The sequence below is a fragment of the Hemibagrus wyckioides genome, linkage group LG29, assembly GCF_019097595.1.
Source record: "Hemibagrus wyckioides isolate EC202008001 linkage group LG29, SWU_Hwy_1.0, whole genome shotgun sequence".
NCBI classification, from domain to species: domain Eukaryota; kingdom Metazoa; phylum Chordata; class Actinopteri; order Siluriformes; family Bagridae; genus Hemibagrus; species Hemibagrus wyckioides.
Genome location: NC_080738.1, coordinates 19,884,113 through 19,904,836, shown reverse-complemented (window position 1 = coordinate 19,904,836; position 20,724 = coordinate 19,884,113). Strand labels below are relative to the sequence as shown.

The 20,724-nt window shown below is 38.4% G+C and overlaps 2 protein-coding genes across 3 annotated transcripts in view; one reads left to right on the top strand and one right to left on the bottom strand.

Moving 5' to 3' along the window:
• Positions 1-2,420, bottom strand: part of glb1 (galactosidase, beta 1) — an 18,856-nt gene extending 16,436 nt beyond the window's left edge. Inside the window, exons 1-4 of one of the 2 annotated variants that reach the window (XM_058384382.1) lie at positions 2,221-2,420; positions 1,169-1,341; positions 748-898; positions 43-103 (exon numbers count right to left, since the gene is read on the bottom strand). In XM_058384382.1, coding sequence (XP_058240365.1) covers positions 43-103; positions 748-898; positions 1,169-1,341; positions 2,221-2,274 — 439 coding nt within the window. In that variant the 5' untranslated portion in view covers positions 2,275-2,420. Of the gene's footprint in view, positions 1-42; positions 104-747; positions 899-1,153; positions 1,342-2,220 lie in introns of those variants that run through there. The other variant, XM_058384383.1, reaches the window with a different exon arrangement.
• Positions 2,421-2,463: 43 nt separating this feature from the next.
• Positions 2,464-5,700, top strand: ccdc86 (coiled-coil domain containing 86). Its single transcript, XM_058384423.1, has 4 exons — positions 2,464-2,761; positions 3,632-3,761; positions 4,074-4,148; positions 5,268-5,700. Exons 1-4 carry the CDS (start codon positions 2,604-2,606, stop codon positions 5,391-5,393), a joined length of 489 nt encoding a protein of 162 aa, XP_058240406.1. The 5' UTR covers positions 2,464-2,603; the 3' UTR covers positions 5,394-5,700.
• The last annotated feature ends 15,024 nt before the right edge of the window (positions 5,701-20,724 follow it).

Sequence of the window (20,724 nt, the reverse complement as noted above, 5' to 3'; positions counted from 1 at the left end):
GAAGTGTCTGATTATTCATCTGCAGCTCAGTTATGTTTTTACCTGGATCTGATGAGCGGAGGACAATGTCTCTCTTCTTTAGTAACCATGCAGGAAGGCCGCCCTTTAAACAAACAAAAAAACATTCAAACTATTTACAGACTTTCAGCATTTACCTTTATTTGATTATTAAAAAAACCCAGTTCTGTTCAATACACCATCGCCGCTAACACACCGGAGGGGGTTGGGGGGTGGTAATACTGTAATCATCTACCAATTAACAAATCAAAATATCAAAATATTCAATATTAATATAATAAACATGTAATATGTATGTTACTTCTTTTTTTTTTACTTACTACGTATTATTAATTGAAAACTATTAATAATCAAGACAAAGCAAATCAATCTAAAATGTGACTAAATTAAATTGAACTTCAGAATCATATTTCTACATTTTTACAGAATTTATTACATCTGCTTTTTTGTTCATCTGCATTTAAATTACTAAAATAAATAAATGCATTAATATTCAACTTTATTATTAAGTTAACAGCAAAGATAATACAGTCTATATAATATATAAATATTAATAAATAAATAAAATAAAAGTATTAAGACATTATTATTTTTTAAAACATCTCTATGATAATATCAGTATTATTAAACATAATATTATAAAAGAAAAATCCTGAAGAGATTAGATGATTGCGTGGTGATGAATAAATCTAATCTAATCTAATATTATGATAGAGCATAGGTCCTGACCATGTCCCACTCAGCACAGATGTAAGGTCCAGGTCTCAGGATGACCAGCAGCCTGATGTCCTGACACAGCTGGAGGAAATACTCCAGATCTCGATCTCCGCTGAAGTCGTACACACCTGGCACGGCCTCGTGGAAGTTCCAGGGTACGTACCTGCAGACAGCAGAATTTTATTTCACACAGAGTTTAGAGGTTTAGACAGAAGAAACACAGATATGAAGATGGAGGATGAAGCGGAGCAGCACAAAGCTGCAGTGTGACAGAAGCTCTGCAGCTGAAACCAAATTAAACCTCAATATTTATTCTTTTGAAGTTAGTTTAGTGTAATTCAATCTAACTGAAGTTGATGGCAAGACTTTTATAACAGAATGAAAGAGAAACAATTTCCACTGAACATTATCAAACTACATTTTAACTTCCTACGTCTGGACGGTGTCGAGTCCGGCCATGAACATCTTCAACAGCCTGTCTTTCCAGTAGATCCTGGGGATCCTGCTGTAGTGAATACTGCCCGAGATGTAGCGGAAATATTCTCCATCCTTCAGGAAGCTGTTGTTTTTATAATCCACTGTGAAGCTCGGAGCAGCTGAGGAGAGCTAACAGACAGCAGGACAAAAATTATATCAACAGAATGGAAACGGTGTTTGATAAAAAATAGTGGGATTTATTATGACGAAGCTTTGCGTTGAAATAAGTCTGAATTTCTGCACATTGATCACTCGGTCAAAACAATACTTTTTATTGAAATAAAGATTCAAGGTAAAGTAAAAGTCATCGTAATTATCAGCAGAACTGAACACAGGAATATATTTTCACTCAGTAATTGCTTCACAGGTTACAATGACTGATTCTCAGAAGGTTGTGGAAACGTTCGTTCCTGAACAGTGGAGTAAGTTCTGTGTGCAATCTTTATTTATTTATTTATTCATTCATTCATTCATTCTCACTGTATGTATTCGATGTTATGTCTATGACAATTATCATTAATTATAATTATCGTGATTAAATGACGTCACATATCTGTTTAACTTTGACTGCCCGAGGATGAGATCACATGAGCAGAGACAGGTCACAGGACAGCAGTGTGACACTCCATACATCACTTACAGCCTCGGATTAGTGTAAAAAGAAAACATCACAATTTTTGGCTGATAAAAAATATATATATCCAGTATATATATATATATAAAATGTTGCAGAGAAATCAGTCAGAAAATCTGCTCCGGAAGAAAGAGAAAATAAAACGGAGTTGAAACTTTAAAGTGAGAAGGTGGGATCATTTACAGGTTAGCTTTTAAAGTAATAAAAGTTAATAGGTTAACTGTTTATAAATTATAATAACTGTCTTATGTTTTTTTTTTCTCTCAAATGCAACACGCAAAAATATTTAATGCAACACAACAGAGTTAACGTAAAGTTTTCCGCGCATGCGCATTGTGTAAACTCGACCATCTCGGTGTAATAGAGAGACTTACTGTGAGAGGGATGAGTGCAGAGCAGAATAAAACCCCTGCTGTGGACAGAATCATGTTTACTGCACTGGTCAGATCCTGAAGCTCTGCACAAACATTTTCAACAAACCAGGAACGGAAGTAGACATGAATCACGTGGAGCTGTGGGCTGAAACCCGACCACGTGATCAGGGGTGACTGCCCGTGCCTGTGTGTTCCTGGTCGCTAGGTGGAAGCACGCGCAGCTCTACACTTCCGCACATTTCTATTCTTCTTCATCGCTTTTTTCCACGTTGAGTAAACACACGAAGGGCTGCACGTGTGCTGGGGTTTTGGGAGGACGGCTCGGCTCGGCTCGGCTCGGTTCGGTTAACTGAATTAAACGCTCACACACAAGGATACGAGCCATGTCGACCAATCAGGAGAGTCAGCCTCAGCCTAGTGCACGTGCTCCGTTAGTGACCGAGAGCAGCGGAAAGGTTCCGAACCCGTCACCGGGCAGAACCATGATCCCGCTGGGAAAACCCAAATCCGGTCGAGTCTGGAAAGACCGCAACAAACAGAGGTAGAGAACACACTCTCATTTAATTTTTTAACTTTAAACCATTATTTTCGTTCAGTATTGAAATCATGAGATTACTGAACACAAATATTCACAATTTAGGGAAAAGAGATTTCATTTAACTTTCATCACAATTTATATCTTTATGTTCTCAGTGAAATATTTGTGTTTAATATTTCAATGCTCCAGACTTTTCCATCCAGCTTCACACTGTCATGTGTAATAATCATCAGTGTTTTATCAGTGTTGTGTCTATAAACACATTGCTTATAATAATGTATAAAACAAGGATGTGTAGATTAACACTTTATTATCCATCCATCTATCCATCCATATTCTATACCCGCTTTATTCCTAGTTAGGGTCACGGGGATCTGCTGGAACCTCAGGCAGTCCATCACAGGGCCACACATAGACAAACAACCACTCACACTCACTCCTATGGGCAATTTAGAATGACCAGTCAACCTAATGTACATGTTTTTGGACTGTGGGAGGAAACCGGAGTACCCGGAGTAAACCCACACAGGCAACATGCAAACTCCACACAGAAAGACCCCTGCCCTGTTCGAACCCGGGATTCAAACCCAGGACCTTCTTGCTGTGAGGCAACAGTGCTAACACTTTTTTTTAAACAAAAAACATGCAAATAAATACCCATGCTGTAAGCGTGTATATCCAGAGATCAACACTGCACTGATATCACTGCTAATATTAATGATTCAAATATGATTAATTGCTTCTCTCATTAACTATTGTGCAAAATATCAAGACACACGATACATCTCAGTATTCTTCAGACAAAGTAAACATTCAGTGCTGATTTCTTCACTGTAAAAAACTTGTGTGTGTGTGTGTGTGTGTGTGTGGTAGGTTCTCGGCTCTTTTGCGTGATAAACCTCTGCGCAGCTCCTGGCAGAAGAAGATGGAGGCCAAGAGGGAGAAGGAGATGGTTAAACAGTACCACCAAAAGCTCAAAGACGACAAAGCCAGAGAGAAGGAGGTGTGTGTGAATAGATAAAGTACAGATAAACGTCATAATCGACTGAGAGATGTCAGAATGAATAATGAAGTAACGTGTCATGAGCAAACTCTACCACAAGGGGGCGCCAAAATTCCTGAAATTCCGCTCTGTGTGCGTGGTGTTGATAAACCGGTGAGTTTAGTAAGGATAAAGTGACTACAGGAGACTTTTATGGCTGAATGAAGGCATAAATTGTGTGCTAGAGTTGTAGTGATATTTACTACAGACACATTGCTGAACTCTGAGATTTTAAATAGTGTGACCAAAACGAGAAAAAATGTTTTACTACAGGAGAAGAGGAAGAGACGAGAAGAAAATCTGAAGAGACGGGCAGAAAATGAGAAGAAAGCAGAGATTGTTCAAGTGGTAAGATGCACACACACCCCTACAGATTTTTGTTCTTAATTTTCACACTTCCACTTGAGCAGTAAAAGCAGCTTGTTAAGTGACTTGAGCCATGTAAGATAAATAAATGCTGCTCATGTGAACACAGTATGAAGTTCATGCTCCGCCCACAGAGTTTTATCAGTTAGAGACCACTGCAGGATTGTGTGAATCAGGCGGTTGCATTGTGACAGTGTTTATAGCATCCCACGATGGATTTTCCCTCACTGCTGTCTGTTCACGGAAATTCACCAAATTTTACTGGCTTGGTAAAGTCCCTGGGATCAGGCCACACGGACAGAATGAACTCTATGCATGATTGAAATAACTTAACTCATCATCATCATCATCATCTCTGTTCTACAATTAGTTTATATTTGATTGACGTAATGGAAAAAAAAAACAGTAATCATATCATGTGCAAAACACCTTCCAGTTGTAAAGGTGTAGAACTCGATTAGTACTCATTAATCTGGGTGAGAATTGAATGAATACCAAGACTCTTCCAACCAACCACCTCAGGATCCCCTGAAAAGCTGACAGACAACTGAAAATGAAGCTCATAACATAATAACCTTTACTACTACTATTATTATTATTAATAATAATAATAATAATACCTACAAAGCAGAAGTTTCTGAATAGATATCAAAGTATTTCCAGCTCCAGGAAGTTGTAGGAAAACCCAGGTATGAACACGAGGACCTACAGTATCATCTGCATGCAGTATCATCAGATTAAAACGGTATCTGTGTCTCCATCACATAAGGGAATGGGTTCAAGTAAACATCAGAAAAATCTGGAGGAAAAAGTGAGTGAAGAAGCTGAAGCTAAAAAAAGACTAGCGTCTTCAACATGAACCAAAACATGTCTTAAGATCCACCAGTAACCACTAGAAATATATTTATCACAGATGAAAAGAGAAAATAAGCAAGATTTAACATTAGAGTCTGAACATGACCAGACTGTGTGAGAAACACAGACTAGCGTATCGCGGCGGCGTCGCGGCGCTCGGCTGTAGTTTAGAAGCGTTTTCCAGATGAAAGAATGTCTAATTCTCTAATTGCACATTTTTTGATTCATCTTGTCTTTTTCTTTCAGATTCGCAACACAGCCAAACTGAAACGGATGAAGAAGAAGCAGCTGAGGAAGATCGAGAAGAGAGATACGCTGTCAATGCTGCAGAAAACTCCGCCCACCGTCAAAAAATCAACCTCAGGAGAATAACAGATACACAAATGAACTGAAAACATTAAAGTCTGATTAATTTCACTTTAATGATGTATAGAGACCACACACACACACACACACACACACACACACACAGTGTATTTGTATTGTATATAAATGTGTGAGAGACACAGAGAGAGAGAGACACACAGAATGAAGGAAGGTTTTTGGCAGACATTAGCGGGACTTTTGGGTCCAGTATGCAAACAAGTGGAATAAAACTCGGTGCTTTCCTCTGTGACTTTCATCACGCACTATTAAAATGTTTTTCTTTCACTTTCTCCATTAAAGCCACTTTAAACCATTTCGGTTTCTTTATCTGAGATCACGTGTTTTATCGGAAGGTAAACAGCTGCAGAGTGTAATGAAGCACTCTGTGTTTCCTTCCTGAAGTCCATGTTTTAAAAACTCTCATGTCAGTAACTTTTCTGTTCCCGTTTACAGAACCGCAGCTATAGCCAGCAGCTTTCCCTCACCAACCTTTTCTCTGTTCTTGAAAGAGAAAAAAATAACAGACACGTTGCTGTGAATGAGCTGTTATGATATATGATATGATATGGAAATGATAACCTATCAGAGTCCAGAACTCAGCAGCTCTATGGTGTAGCTATGAAAGGTTTATTAAGAAATCTGATTCCACGGCTGTGAGCCGACGCCGGTGATGGTGTTGGAGGTTCTGCTCCAGTGAAATCTCAGGACTTGCGTGAGACTCTAAACCTCATCTGCTCAGCCGGACTAATTTGGATAAAAAGCAGTGGCCTTAATAAATAAATGTGAGGTATAACAATGTCACTACGAGCTGATCGACGTCCAGATCGGAACCCATATCGGATCAGAACCCACTCCCAAGAACAGCACCTTTCTTTCTTTTATATCAGTTTTTCTTTTTTCAAACTTGTGAAACCTTGGATTAGTTCTGACTGATTTACTGTTAAAGGAATTCAGGGGGAAACAAAACTCTTACTGCAGCTTTAAACAGGTCGGTTAATAGATCTGACATTGGGGTAAAGCGACTGTATTAAATAACACGTTGCTGCGAACAGGAAGTCGTGTTCTGTGCAAATTCATGTTATTGTTTTGCTTTATTCAGATGCAGGAAGTTCTCTTCTGCGATTAGATCATGGGTTTCTGTGAGTTCTTGTAGGAGAAATGGGTTGAGCTTGTAAAGGTACTTTCCTCTGCTTTCCTGTGAACTCCCAGCAGTATAAAAGGACAACAGTTTAGCAGACGCAGCAGAGCTTCTAGAGAAGAGGAAAAATGGCTACACCAGTCCTGTGCACTCGAGTAAGTCACCACCATTTCAGCACATTTTCACTCTTATTGTTTTTACAGTTTACATAATGCAGATATATTTACTGATGGAGCGTGTTTGTCTATTAGAGAACATCAGGGACACTTTAGCTTTACCTTTAGAAGTGGTTTTTATATACCAGATCTAAGATCTATAGGCTTTTATGTGTTTAAATAATTATTTTTTTATTTATTCTTATGGATCTGGTGTAAAGCGTTTAAATTACACCTTCTTCTCTCTCTCTCTCTCTCTCTCTCTCTCTCTGTAAAACCCGTTGTAGAGCCCTGTTATGTGAATCCTTTTGTCATAAAAAGTTTCAAATACTGAAGTCAAGTTTATCTTCAATTTGAGTTTACTCACATTGTGCTCTCTCTCTCTCTCTCTCTCTCTCTCTCTCAGAACTATGTTCCTTTGACAAAAGTTGATCCACCTCAAGTTAATCCTCAGCCCATATTTCATGCACCGTTTCGCCACACCACTCACAGCGTTCTGCAGGTGGTATGTGATGATGCTCCAGGATTTCCTCAGCCTGAGAATGTTGATTTGAGGGTATTTGATGGTTCTAATGGCTCCAGCATCCCATTTACCCTGAAGAGCACAGACACCACTGATACGCTGATCAAGCAGTACCTGCAGATGAAGCCTGAGCTGACGGGAAACCTGCACCTTGCCTACAACGGCAAAGAAGTTCAGAAGCACAAGAGCCTGAGAGAGCTGGGGGTGAAGCCCGGGGCCATGTTCATCACCTACCAGAAATGCACTGGAGGATAAGAGAGCGGACTTTACACCTCTGTCATTATCCACAAAATGAATCTGATCTCTTTTCTCTCAAGAACTTTATTCTCAGGTCTGCTTTAGAGTGACACTGGATCATTTACCCATTTACCCAAGATACCCAGTAATCTGAAAATCTCACATCATTTGGTGTAAATTAAGTTGAAACTATTTCATTTAGTTTGCTTGTAAGTTTATGTAAGTTCACATTCTGTTTTTAAATGCTATTAGGGGAAATCATTTTCATGTCTTACTGCTTTATTATTTCACTCCTATCATTTTTATCTTTTCTTAAAATTTAAATAAATACATCAAAGAATCGTATAAACAGTAGTGGTTTATGTTTCATTATATTTTCATGTTATTCAGCAGCCTCATGCGCTGTTCAGAACAGCGGCCTGTCTTTTATACCCACGCTTTCATCCAGGCAAAGTTAGAACATGTGAAAAACATAAGAAGACACAGTGTTATGAGGCATCGAGATAATCTGTACAGATTCCTGACCTGAGAGATTAGCAATAGGTTGTACCAGTGCAGCTCAGTACAAACAAATAAATAAGGAAGCAACACAAAAATGAAATCATGTGAAGAGCAGAGAAAATGAAACCTTGATAGCATTTACATAGAATAAGATGATGTTAGAGTGTGGAATTAATGGTGATGGAGGCCGTTTATCCTGCTGGATGAAGTTTGAAAAATAGAAATTATGGCTGCAAATAAAGAAAAATAGAATTGACAGATTAATTTATTCCTGCTTTGCTGCATCCTGCTTCAATCCTTAAAGTAGCAAAACATCTAGAAATAATATGAATAGTCTTATATTTGTTGTAATGTAATCTTATAATAGATCAGTTTGGATTTATTCAAGTTACTTTTTGATCACAAGTGGTGTTTTTCTGTAAAATGAATTCCTCACACTCCTGATCAGAATTATTTCATGAGCCTTATTTAAATGTTTGTATTTATAGACTGGATATTTATTGGCGCCGTAGAGGTTTTTATTTATGAAAGTTTCACACACTCAGCACATTTTATATAATAAAGATTTGATTCAAGATTTTTTTACAACATTTTTACATGCCAATTTGTTTTCGAGGTTTCAAAGTTCTCGAGGTTTGGACTGAAGCCACATGAAAAATCGAACAGATTCTAATTCTAAAAGAAGATGATAACTCTAACTTAAACTGTCACATTAGAAAACATCAGAAACCCTAACATTCCTGCACTCATCTCTACACTGAAGCTGAGAGATTTTATTTTGTGAATGTGTTTAGCTCTCAGCCTCCTGGTGGTCCAGCGGCAGGATCCTGTGCTCTAACTGCCGCGACCCGGGTCTGATTCCCGGGAGCTAATCCAGCCACTGAAGAGCTAACTCTCAGTACCAGTCCCAAACTTGGACAAAATAGGAGGGTTGCTTCAATAAGTTCATGTGGCATAAAACCTGTGTCAAATCAAATTTTCGGACCAGATCCGCTTTGACGACGCAGAACAGGGAACAGCTGAAAGAACAACAGTGTGTTTAAATCTCAGAACGACACACCAAGCATCCTGAGGATGAGGTGTGTGTAACGCCCAGAGTTCTTTAAAGGTTCATCAAATACTTAACGGTTCTTGTCCCTCAAAAAGAGCTTCACTTGGAACCCTATCTGATAAGGAAACACTCTGTTGTAGGATTCTGTGTAGAACCTTTAAAGGTTTCCTCAGAGGGACCACCAAAGAAGCACTGAAAGATCTAAATGTATAGTTTTGATCCTGGGTGTGTAGATCATGTGGTGCAAACTGGAGATGTTCAGACTGAAGTATCAGACCGGGACATTACATCATTAGTGATCTTCACGCTCGTAAATTCTCTCTTTAGATTTTTACAAAGACTATAAAAGGTAAAGTATCCATGTGTGCTAGTCTTGGTATCACATCCACTTCATCTCAGACCTCAGCTCTGTCTACAAACAGATTTAAGGTACTTTCAAAGATTATAATAAGACCAAAGTGTTGCTCACTGATTGTTTTTTTCTGTTGTCTTGAGCTTGCCCTGGAATTTCCCTTAGAGGAGGGACAGAGTGAATCTGCAGATTAGCATTCAGGGGACTGTCCATATGAAACAAATAAAAAACCCAGAAAAACATCAGAGCTCATCCGAATGTCCCAAGAGGAAGACGACAATCAGAAAACATCATGAGTACAGACGTGTGTCTTCACGAGGTACTGTTAATCCTTTATACTGGTTATTGGTTAGTTGGTTAAATTAGTAGTAATGTGTCAGCATTATAACATTTAATTTAAGTTTAACCAAAACTATTATTAAATTAAGTTTCCTATAGAGTTTAAACAGAGACACTAAAGATAAGAATGAGAGCAGAATTAACAGTGTAGAATAGGTCTGGGAAAATCTTTGGTCAGAATAATTTAGAAATGCATTTTACTGTATTTAAATACAGGACTTAAAGGATGCTTAAACATTTAAGATCCACAGTACGATTTAAAGTATTGATTTATAGTAGTTCTTTGTGAGGAGAAATGAGGTGTAGAAGGAGTGTCCAGTGGCAGTGCTGTGTAACAGTCAGGTGAATCTTCAGGACATAGGAGTTTGAACTTCTTCATATTTTCTCAGTAACACAACAAACTGCATTTTTTTATGTAAAGTGGCCGGTGAAAGAAGGCCTGTTTATTGCTGCTATAACGTAAACAAGACATTAAATATAACTATGAAAAGTACACCATGTTGCTGTGGGGTAAGAGGAATAAATCACTTACGGACATGCAGATAGAGAAAATTAATCATCTTTGGTGTGTAAGAGTAACTCCACTTTATCACACCACCCCAGTGTTGATTATTTTCCTTTATCAGCATTACACACAGTATTTTATTCCTGTAATCCCTGGTCCATGGTCTTTCATGTACCTTCTTCCTAACTCTATCTTTTGCAGTGTCAAGGCTCCATCTTCCAGTGTGAGCAGCTTGAGGAGCCTGTCCTCTGCCTTCAGGATGAGGTTCATGCACCGTTTCGCCACACCACTCACAGCGTTCTGCAGGTGGTATGTGATGATGCTCCAGGATTTCCTCAGCCTGAGAATGTTGATTTGAGGGTATTTGATGGTTCTAATGGCTCCAGCATCCCATTTACCCTGAAGAGCACAGACACCACTGATACGCTGATCAAGCAGTACCTGCAGATGAAGCCTGAGCTGACGGGAAACCTGCACCTTGCCTACAACGGCAAACGAGTTTCGAAGCACAAGAGCCTGAGAGAGCTGGGGGTGAAGCCCGGGGCCATGTTCATCACCTACCAGAAATGCACTGGAGGATAAGAGAGCGGACTTTACACCTCTGTCTTTATCTGTATCTTTTTCCAGAAAGTCAATCTCTCTTAAACAATCTCAGGTCTATTTTAAAACCAATCTGAGTGAATGGGTTTATTGTTCTTAATCCTGTAGTGTTTAATTTCCTTTTAATTATTCAGTAGCAGGAAATAAAAATCTGTCCTGGTCTCACTTTACATGTTTAATTTAAAACTTAATTATCATCTCTTATCTAGATTTAAACTCGTTTTGATGCTTTTGTTTATTCTGATGTCTTCATAAACTCCTTAAAATGAGCAAATAAATTTTTCTTCATTCTGTCAAAAATATTCTGTCTTGATTATTGCTGTGATTTACTTTTTAATTTAATTATTACATTTAATTCATTGCTTCAGGAGGTTTAATGTAGTGAAAAAAAGAAGCTTCAAGCAGAATAAATTCATGTTTTTTTTAACTGTTGAACAACATCAGATATAAATCTCATGTCTTATAAACCCAAAGTGAAAGCAGATGATCTGGCACTTTTAAGCATCTACATGCTCCTTAAATTGTGTTCCTCCATCAGTTCCTCTATCAAACACTCCATATAATGTGAGAAAGTGCTAGATCCATGCACATGTATGTGCACAGGTGTCCACATAGTTTTGGCCATATGGTGAAAATAATTTATCACCACAGAGATTTTAATCCTGCTGTGCTGTTTGTATATCTTGTGGTTAACTTAACCAGTTCATGGTTAGGTGATTTCCAGAACTGTTATAGTTTCTCTTTCAGTTACCAAAAGCAAATAAGTCACGTGACTTCACAGATGAAAACAATGTTCTTGTACACTATCTGTGCAGTTATCCTTAGAACACCATTAACCTCATTTTCACAGAATTATTCAGATGTTGTTATATTAAAATATTATACACAAATTGGCCATAACATTAAAACCTCCTGCTTAATACTGTGTAGTTTTACCTTGTGACATCAAACAGCTCTGTATCTGAGGCCTGAACTCCACCAGACCTCTGAGGGTGTTTCTCCAGCACAACCCACAGACGCTGGATCTGATCGAAATCTGGGAAAACTGGAGGTCAGGTCAACACCTTCAACTCTTTATCATGTTCCTCAAAATGGTGTTTTCAGTGTGTCAGGGAGCTTCATCCAGCTGAAAGAAGACACTGACTTTAGAGAACTCTGTGTCCATGGAACATCCACAGGAATGCTGTGAAAAATAAAAGAATAAAAAGCTGTACTGAATTCAGTTTAAGTTTTTTTTTTTAAAGCCACATAATGATTTAAATAATAATAATTTGCAAGTCTTTTTTTTTAGTACTATTAATTCTCACCTCAGTCCTTTTCAGATCTCTGAATTTGTTGTCCAACAGCTAAACCTTTCCAAATGTATGAATATAACATGTCAAAATATATAAATTGTTATAGATTTCGTCATTGTCATCTTTATTATTTATTATTATTTTATTTTTTATTGTGAGCTGCACAATAGAATCAATCCAGGAATTCAATTTTTATTAATTTATTTTCACACTTGTCAGGTTAATATTTGTACACATTTAATGACTTAAAAATCCTATCAGGTTAAAAATCAGGTAGCTTGTGGCAGGCTAGCTCACTTCTGTTGGCTGAATCAGATAGCTGTAGATTGCTGCAGAGAGAGGAAGTCTGCTATAAGGCATTATAACAGTTCAGTTGCACCATCTACTGGAGACATATCACCACTTCAGCAGTTTTAAGAAGTCACTGTGTTTACATCACGCAGGACTTGACATGGTCCTGTCACGTTAACACCCTGGTGAAGAAGGCCCGGCAGCGTCTTTATCATCTTAGACACCTAAAGGACTTTAAACTGCCCTCAAAGGTGCTGAAGACTTAAAAATAAAAAATTTTATTACCTATATCCCTATACTTTTCTTGTCCACACACTTTACTTTATACTTTATACTCTTCTTCAGTGTAGGACAGTCATAATAAGCATTTCACTACATGTGGTACTGTGTATGATTCTGTATGTGACAAATAAAATTTGAATTTGACTTTGGACAGTAGGAGGTGCTACAGCATCATCAACCCCACTTCATCACACCACCCCAGTGTTGATTAATTTCCTTCATCAGTACCACAAACAGTGTTTTATTCCTGTAATCCCCGGTCCATGGTCTCAGTGTTTTCACGTACCTTCATCCTAATTCTCTCTTTTGCAGTGTCAAGGCTCCATCTTCCAGTGTGAGCAGCTTGAGGAGCCTGTCCTCTGCTTTCAGGATGAGGTTCATGCACCTTTCGCCACACGACTCACAGCGTTCTACAGGTGGTATTATGCTCTAGGATCTCCTCAGCCTGAGAATGTTGATTTGAGGGTGTTTGAATTGAGGGTTCTAACGGGAGAACTCTTCTGTCAGCATACAGAATTATGCTGAGTATGTGACTGGGTACATTAGCACTTGTGTTGATAACATCACACCCACCATACAAGTCAGGAAGTTCTCCAATCAGAAGCCCTGGATAAACAGTCAGGTCCGCCACATGCACTGAGGAAGATCAAACCCCGCAAGGCAGCAGGGCCAGACAACATCCCTGGGTGCGCCCTCAGAGGTTGTGCTACGGATCTGGCTGATGTACTCACCTCCATCTTTAAGCTCTCCGTCAGTCAGAGCACAGTACCCACCTGCTTCAAGACCACAACCATCCTCCCCTTTCCCAAGAAGAGCCCTCTGACATGCCTGAACGATTACAGACCAGTAGCACTCACTCCAATCATCATGAAGTGTTTTGAGAAAGTGGTGCTGCCCTACATTCAGAGCAGCAAACCGGACACATTGGGCCCCCTGCAGTACGCATACCGGCCCAACAGGTCCACCTCAGATGACATTTCTGCTGCCTTACTTATTTCCTTTTCTCATCTGGAAGATAAGGGCACCTACATCAGAATGCTCTTTATCGACTACAGTTCCGCCTTCAGCACAGTCATTCCCCATAAATTCACCCACAAACTGTTTGCACTAGGACAACACCCCACACTCTGCGACTGGCTTCTGGACTTCCTGACTAGCAGACCGCAGTCTGTCGGGATTGGAAACAGAACCTCAGCCACCATCACAACAAACACTGGCACCCCACAGGGGTGTGTTCTCAGTCCCATCCTCTACACACTGTTTACACATGACTGCGTCATGTCCCACAAGGATAAATGATGAAGCGGCCTACAGGAGTTAGGTGGCCAGTCTTGTGACATGCTGTGAGGACAACAACCTCACCCACAACACAGACAAGACAAAGGAGATTATGGTGGGCATGATGAAGCAGAGGACACTCAACACCACCCAGCTGGTTAAGAAGGCACAACAGTGGTTGTACTTCCTGAAGAGGCCGAGGAAGTTTGGCATGCCAGTTAAGACCCTGAACAACTTCTACAGCTGTGTTATTGAGAGTGTCTTGACCAACTACATCACTGTGAGGTATGGCAGCGGCAGCACTACTATGAGGGACCGCAAACATCTGCAGAGAGTGGTGAAGACTGCTGAGAAGATCATCGGGACTCCACTGCCCTCTCTGCAGACCATTTACCAGCGCAGAGTTCACAGGAGTGCTGCCTCCATCCTTAAAGACCCCACCCATCCCCAACATGGACTGTTCACACTCCTACCCTCAGGACAGAGGTACAGGAGTGTGAAATCCAGGACCTCTAGATTAAGAGACTCCTTCTTTTATCTCATAGTTCAGTTGAACCAAATTGCTCCTTCTCATATTGCACATTTTACTGCTGCTATTAAATCAAGTAGTTGCATCTCACTGCACATTGTCACTGCTACTTTTATTATTATCTACAGTGGCATTTAATTTGCACGTTAGTGTTACTGCTGCTGCTATGATTATCTTATATTAATATTGTTTTGCACATGAGTAAATATTTTTGCAACATAAGTCAACATTGTACACTTGGATGTACAGATAATATAGTCTATATTTCTATATTTACATAGTCTATATCAAATTCTGCTGCATAGTTTGTGTGTGTATTTATTTTATTTTTATTTTTACATAGTTTTTGTACTTGTCTGCCATTCGCTGTCGGCAGCAAAGAAAGAATTTCATTGTACAGGGAAACTTGTTTCCTTACTGTACACATGACAATAGATGCTTTGAATGAACCTTGAATTTCCAGAACTGCTATAGTTTCTCTTTCAGTTACCAAAATCAAATAAGTCAGGTGACTTCACAGATGGAAAAAATGTTCTAGTGCAGTTATCCTTAGAACACCATTAACCCCATTAACCTCATTTTCACAGAATTATTCAGATGTTGTTATATTAAAATATTATACACAAATTGGCCATAACATTAAAACCTCCTGCTTAATACTGTGTAGTTTTACCTTGTGACATCAAACAGCTCTGTATCTGAGGCCTGAACTCCACCAGACCTCTGAGGGTGTTTCTCCAGCACAACCCACAGACGCTGGATGGTCAACACCTTCAACTCTTTATCATGTTCCTCAAAACGTTCCTGAACAGTGTTTTCAGTGTGTCAGGGAGCTTCATCCAGCTGAAAGAGGACACTGACTTTAGAGAACACTGTGTCCATTTAACATCCACAGGAATGCTGTGAAAAATAAAAGAATAAAAACTGTACTAAATTCAGATTAAGGTTTTTTTTAGAAATCAGGTAGCTTGTGGCAGGCTAGCTCACTTCTGTTGGCTGAATCACTGTAGATTTTCAGCAGTTCTTCAGCAGTTTTAAGGAGTCACTCTGGACAGTAGGAGGTGCTACAGCATCGTCAGCCTCTGCTCCGTCCTGCAGGGCTGAATTGGTATTATTGGATGATTGCTGTTATTATCATGATGAGTTGACATGACGAATAAGGAAAAATATTAAATGAGCACCTTTTACCTTTTACCTTTCAGCAGCTAAGTTGACTGCAGTGGACTAGCGAGACTAGCGTTTACACACATTTTTAGTATAAAAAATTTATTTCAGTATTTTCTTTTTCCCCAACAGACCTTGTAACAGATGGCTTTCAGCTGCTCTTTTCAACAGCTGGCATCTGAATAATTTGAAGTATCTTATTAGTTTTAATTAGTCATTTTCCCATCAAGCTTATCATGTCATTACAGCTCTTTAGTTGTTATTGTGCTTTAATTCTGCTGCATACTAGTCATTCATCCGAGTCGTCTGTTTTTGCAATTTAAATAGCCAACATTACGTAGTTCCATGTGAAGGATTTATTTTGTCAAACTGGATAAGCTAAGGACATTTAAAGTAAATATGATACATACAATTTTATTTATATTTAACATTTTCATTTCCATATTTAGAATTATGCTGCCATTTCTTTACATGGATGTAAACAGAATAAAATAGAAGCCTTTACAGAATCTGTCCCATATTCATTGAAGTCAAGTCCACAGCCGAGAAATTCTTTCTTTACATATCCTAACTTTTTTTGGAGGTTGGGGTCAGAGCGCAGGGTCAGCCATGATGTAGTGCCCCTGGAGCAGTGAGGGTTAAGGCCCAACAGTGGCAGCTTGGCAGTGCTGGAGCTTGATCCGTGATCCTCCAATCAACAACCCATAACCTTAACCACTGTATCAGATTAAATACATACACTGACCAGGCATAACATTATGATGCCTAATATTGTATTGGTCCTACTTTTGCTCCCCAAACAGCCCTGACCCGTCCTGCACTGTGTATTCTGACCCCTTTCTATCAGAACCAGCATTAACTTCTTCAGCAGTTTGATCAACAGTAGCTCGTCTGTTGGATCGGATCACACGGGTCAGCCTTCTCTCCCCACCTGCATCAGTAAGTCTTGACCGCCCATGACCCTGTCACCGGACCGGGAACACCCCACAAGAGCTGCAGTTTTGGAGATGTTCTGATCCAGTGGTCTAGCCATCACAATTTGGCCCTTTTGGTCAAACTCGCTCAAATCCTTACACTTGTCCATTTTTCCTGTGTGAAAAACAAAATATTCACTTGCTGCCTAATATATCCCACCCACTAGGTGCCACCAGGTGCCATGATGAGGAGATAATCAGTCTTATTCACTTCACCTGAGACTGCTCACAAAGTTATGTCTGTATTTATACCTGAACACTCATCCAGATGGCATTTGTTTGGGTGTTTTTGTAATCAATCATCTGAAGTTCTACTCTGGCAGCTGTGTTTGTTATTGTTTGCGTTTTTAAAGATGATTGTATCCAATAAATACAAAAAGGTACATCAATTTAATTAGTTATAAACTAATTGTGGTTTTAATTAAGCAGGCTACCATCAGGCGACCAACACCTAGGACAAACTGATCAAACAGGAAGACTGGCAAAGTTGAAACAGAGTAATGCCAGGAATACAGGACAAAATACTTTACAAATTGTGTGTAAAGCCAAGAGCGATGTGTGTAAATGAGACGGAGTGTGTGAGATCTCAGGAGTGTATTCCAGGTGTGTGTTGACTGCTTGTTATGCACAAAAACTCACAAAACCATTGAAATGTGGAAAGGTTTGATCTCGGGTGTGGCCCAAGCACTCTATACTTCTAGGGGGTTCATGTTTATATACAAAATGTAAAGATGATGACAAGGTATCTCATATGCTGTTGCCATGATGATGATTTACAATCACAGACATCACACCACGCAAACAGGAAGTGAGGCACAATTCCACAATTCAGTGTTGCTTCTAGAAACTTCTGTTTCCAGTAACAAAAGCAACAAAAAAATGTGCACAAGTTCCCGCACCCTGGCTTATCTTCAGATGCCAGTGTCTGCTCAACTGCATTTTTAGCTGTCAGTGATAACACACTGACGAGCTGATAGTTTCCTTACCTTAAACGTCATTTACATAAAAGAATGAAGGAAGAAATACCAAACATAATAACAGTCTAATTATAAATAGTTCATGCGTCATACTTCACATAAATGTGATGAACTGATTTATCTTTTTTTTGGTACTTCCTCATTCAAGTTGTTATCTTGTGTACAGTCACTGATTTATATATAGAGATTATTTCATTCAGTTTTCATTTATATTTCAATTTATGTTTGTTTTTCTTGTAATCTGAAGCACTGTCTGGGAAAAAGAATTTCCTTCAGGGTTAATAAAGGTCATAAATCTCATCTCATCTTATTTAAACTAAAATAACTGTCTGGATAATTGGTCAAAACACAACAAATGCAGAATCTTTGGGATTTTGAGTAAACATTAACCCTTACAGGTTTAACCTCATGTTTTTCTTCCTCAGCACAAGGTCACATGCAGGAGGCAGGAGAGAAGCATACTTCTGAAATCGTGACACCACAGCCTCATGATGTACATCGGCCAGGGCATCAGTCTGATCAAATACCTTTTTTATTTTAGACATAAAATGGTATGATTGTTTCCTGGTCTCCATGACTACCTGTTCAGCTGCATATAAAACCCATCAATAATAACAGCAATGATGTTTTGTATGGTTATTGTCGTATTATCGTTATTTAAATTATACCTAAAACAGAGAAAACAAAAAACGCACTGTTTTCACACAAGAGCCTAAAATTTTCAGTACAAAGGATTTATTTATATTGTGTTAGAATGAGATAAAGTGAGGACAGTGTGCCTAATATGTGTCTATAAGTTTCACTTACCAGTTCTTTGACAAACAGAGGATAATTCCCTTTGGAGTCATTGGGAGTGAAAAGTAACAACTCCGAAAGATTCAGTTTAGTATATTCTTTCACTGACCTTACACAAACACAACCTCCTGTTCACACCTCAGAAAAACAGGAAATGTGCAAAGGCAATTACATTCCAGTACACAATTAAAGTAATTGCCTATAATTACTATGATTATTATATAATTATAATTGAATTTTAATGTTATGTTGCTTTGCTGTATTTTGTTTCCTGCTGTTTGTATGTGGACGTGTTAAACGACACAGATCAACACCAGACAGAAGCGATGGGTGTGTCTTGTTACGCAGTGTGTTCCTGTTTAAACAGATAAGAGCTCTGAAAGTCTGCTTTTGTTTTTAGGCTTCAGTTTATCTTGTGAAACTGCATTTGTTTTTAAAAAAGACATGAACATGAAGATACAAGAGATGTTTGTGGGAGACGAGCAAATCGTGTTGATGCTAAGAAAAGAGAAAATCTTTTACAGCCACTGCACAAACATTGAACATAAACAATTCAACTGATGTACAACACAGACAAATAAACTGTCCTTGCCAACATAACAATATAAAAACAATATACAACAACAACAATAATAATAATAAACTTCAGTTAATTATTGAACTGTTATTTATGTAAAATGGGTTAATATTTAATAGTTAAAAAAGCTGCTCTTGTTTAAGAACCTGTATGAGCCGTCAGTACTGCTTTCAGAAGTCTGACGCTTCAGCTTTTATGAATTACAATTGAATTATATTTTATAGATTGTTAGGTTGTTATTGTCAAATGATCTCACATTATAATGTACTTTTTGTCAGGGTGGATCTTATTTATAAACATGAACAGACATGACATAATTAACTGTGAGACTTGTTTCTAATGCCATTTTAACTGGCTCTCTGAGAGCCACACACTACACACACGTGTTTTGTTTTTTTTTCATTTCATTGTCTGTACCACTTATCTGATCTATCCTCGGGTCACGTGGAGCCATCTCAGGAGTCATCGGGCATCAAGGCAGGATACACCCTGGACGGAGTCTCACACACACACACACACACACTCATGTGTTATTCATAAGTTTATTTAGTTCCCAATTAGAGCTAACTGTTATAGTGTTATTGTCACTGTGGTGAATAATACCAGTAGTAATGATAATACATTTATTATCCCTGCAAATGAAAACAATCCACTGCAATGACACACACCACACTATTGTATATGGACAACAGGCAGAAATTAAGGTAATTGAAGGAATTAGCATTAGAATAAACTTAAGAACCAGATTTGTCTGCCGTCACTAAGCCACTATTTAATAAGAAACCTTTAAATTAGTCTTTAAACTGAATTACACAAAAAGAGAGGAACAGTATTATATTTTACTACAAATCTAATTTTTAAAATATGCTGGCTTTTCCTACATTTAAAGTACACTGGCTCACCACATATAACCTATTAATTTAGCTAATATTTCTTCTTATTAAATAGTTTTAAAGGTGTAAATGTGTTTAAGTAACCCATTTGTCTTCCTGTTCAGAAAGCTGGCTTGTGTTTTTTTTTACAGACACTCGACTCTGTGGGGAGATGATGTAAAATGTAGTTATTGTTACCTAATACAGTTACTAAATTCAAACGTGAAATTGTCTTATCGTATTGGTGGACAATTTTGCCCATTTCAAGCATCAATTTCAGTAAAGAAGCAAAATTAGAAATCTAGAAATAAGTTAATGGCTACCCTGGTTATATATTATGCATTGTAGTGAATGCTATTCTCTCTCCTTAAATAAATCCTCTCTCAAATCCCAGCTGATTTACCCACACTTTTCAGTTTTGTGAAACATTGCTTTTTTTGGTTGTATTATTGTTGTTTTATTTTGCCTATAGCAATCTGTGTCAACTTTTTTAAGCATCTTCGGGTCATTCTAAAGAACACTGTATGTAGAGGAGCTGGTGTATGGCGTCAAATCTGCGCCATAAGTATCGGACTCGTAATAAAAATATCGTACTCGTAAAAAAAAAAAAAAAAACACACATAAAAATAAATAAAACACGTGAATCACAAGGTGCTAGTTTGTTCTTTCCAGCATGATAGTGTTTTTTATTCCAATCACGCATAGAGTTTTATGCAGATTAGGGGGTGGGATAAAAGTCTCCATCGGTCCACTACTTCTCACCTTACTGCCCTTCTCTAGCCAATCAGTAAAGAGACGTCACGGACGTGCGACTCTGTCAGTGTTTGAACCTGTCTTGAGCAAGTGAGAAGATTTAATTTATATACTTCTTACATGTTTGTCTATTGTCGTATCGTGTCAAT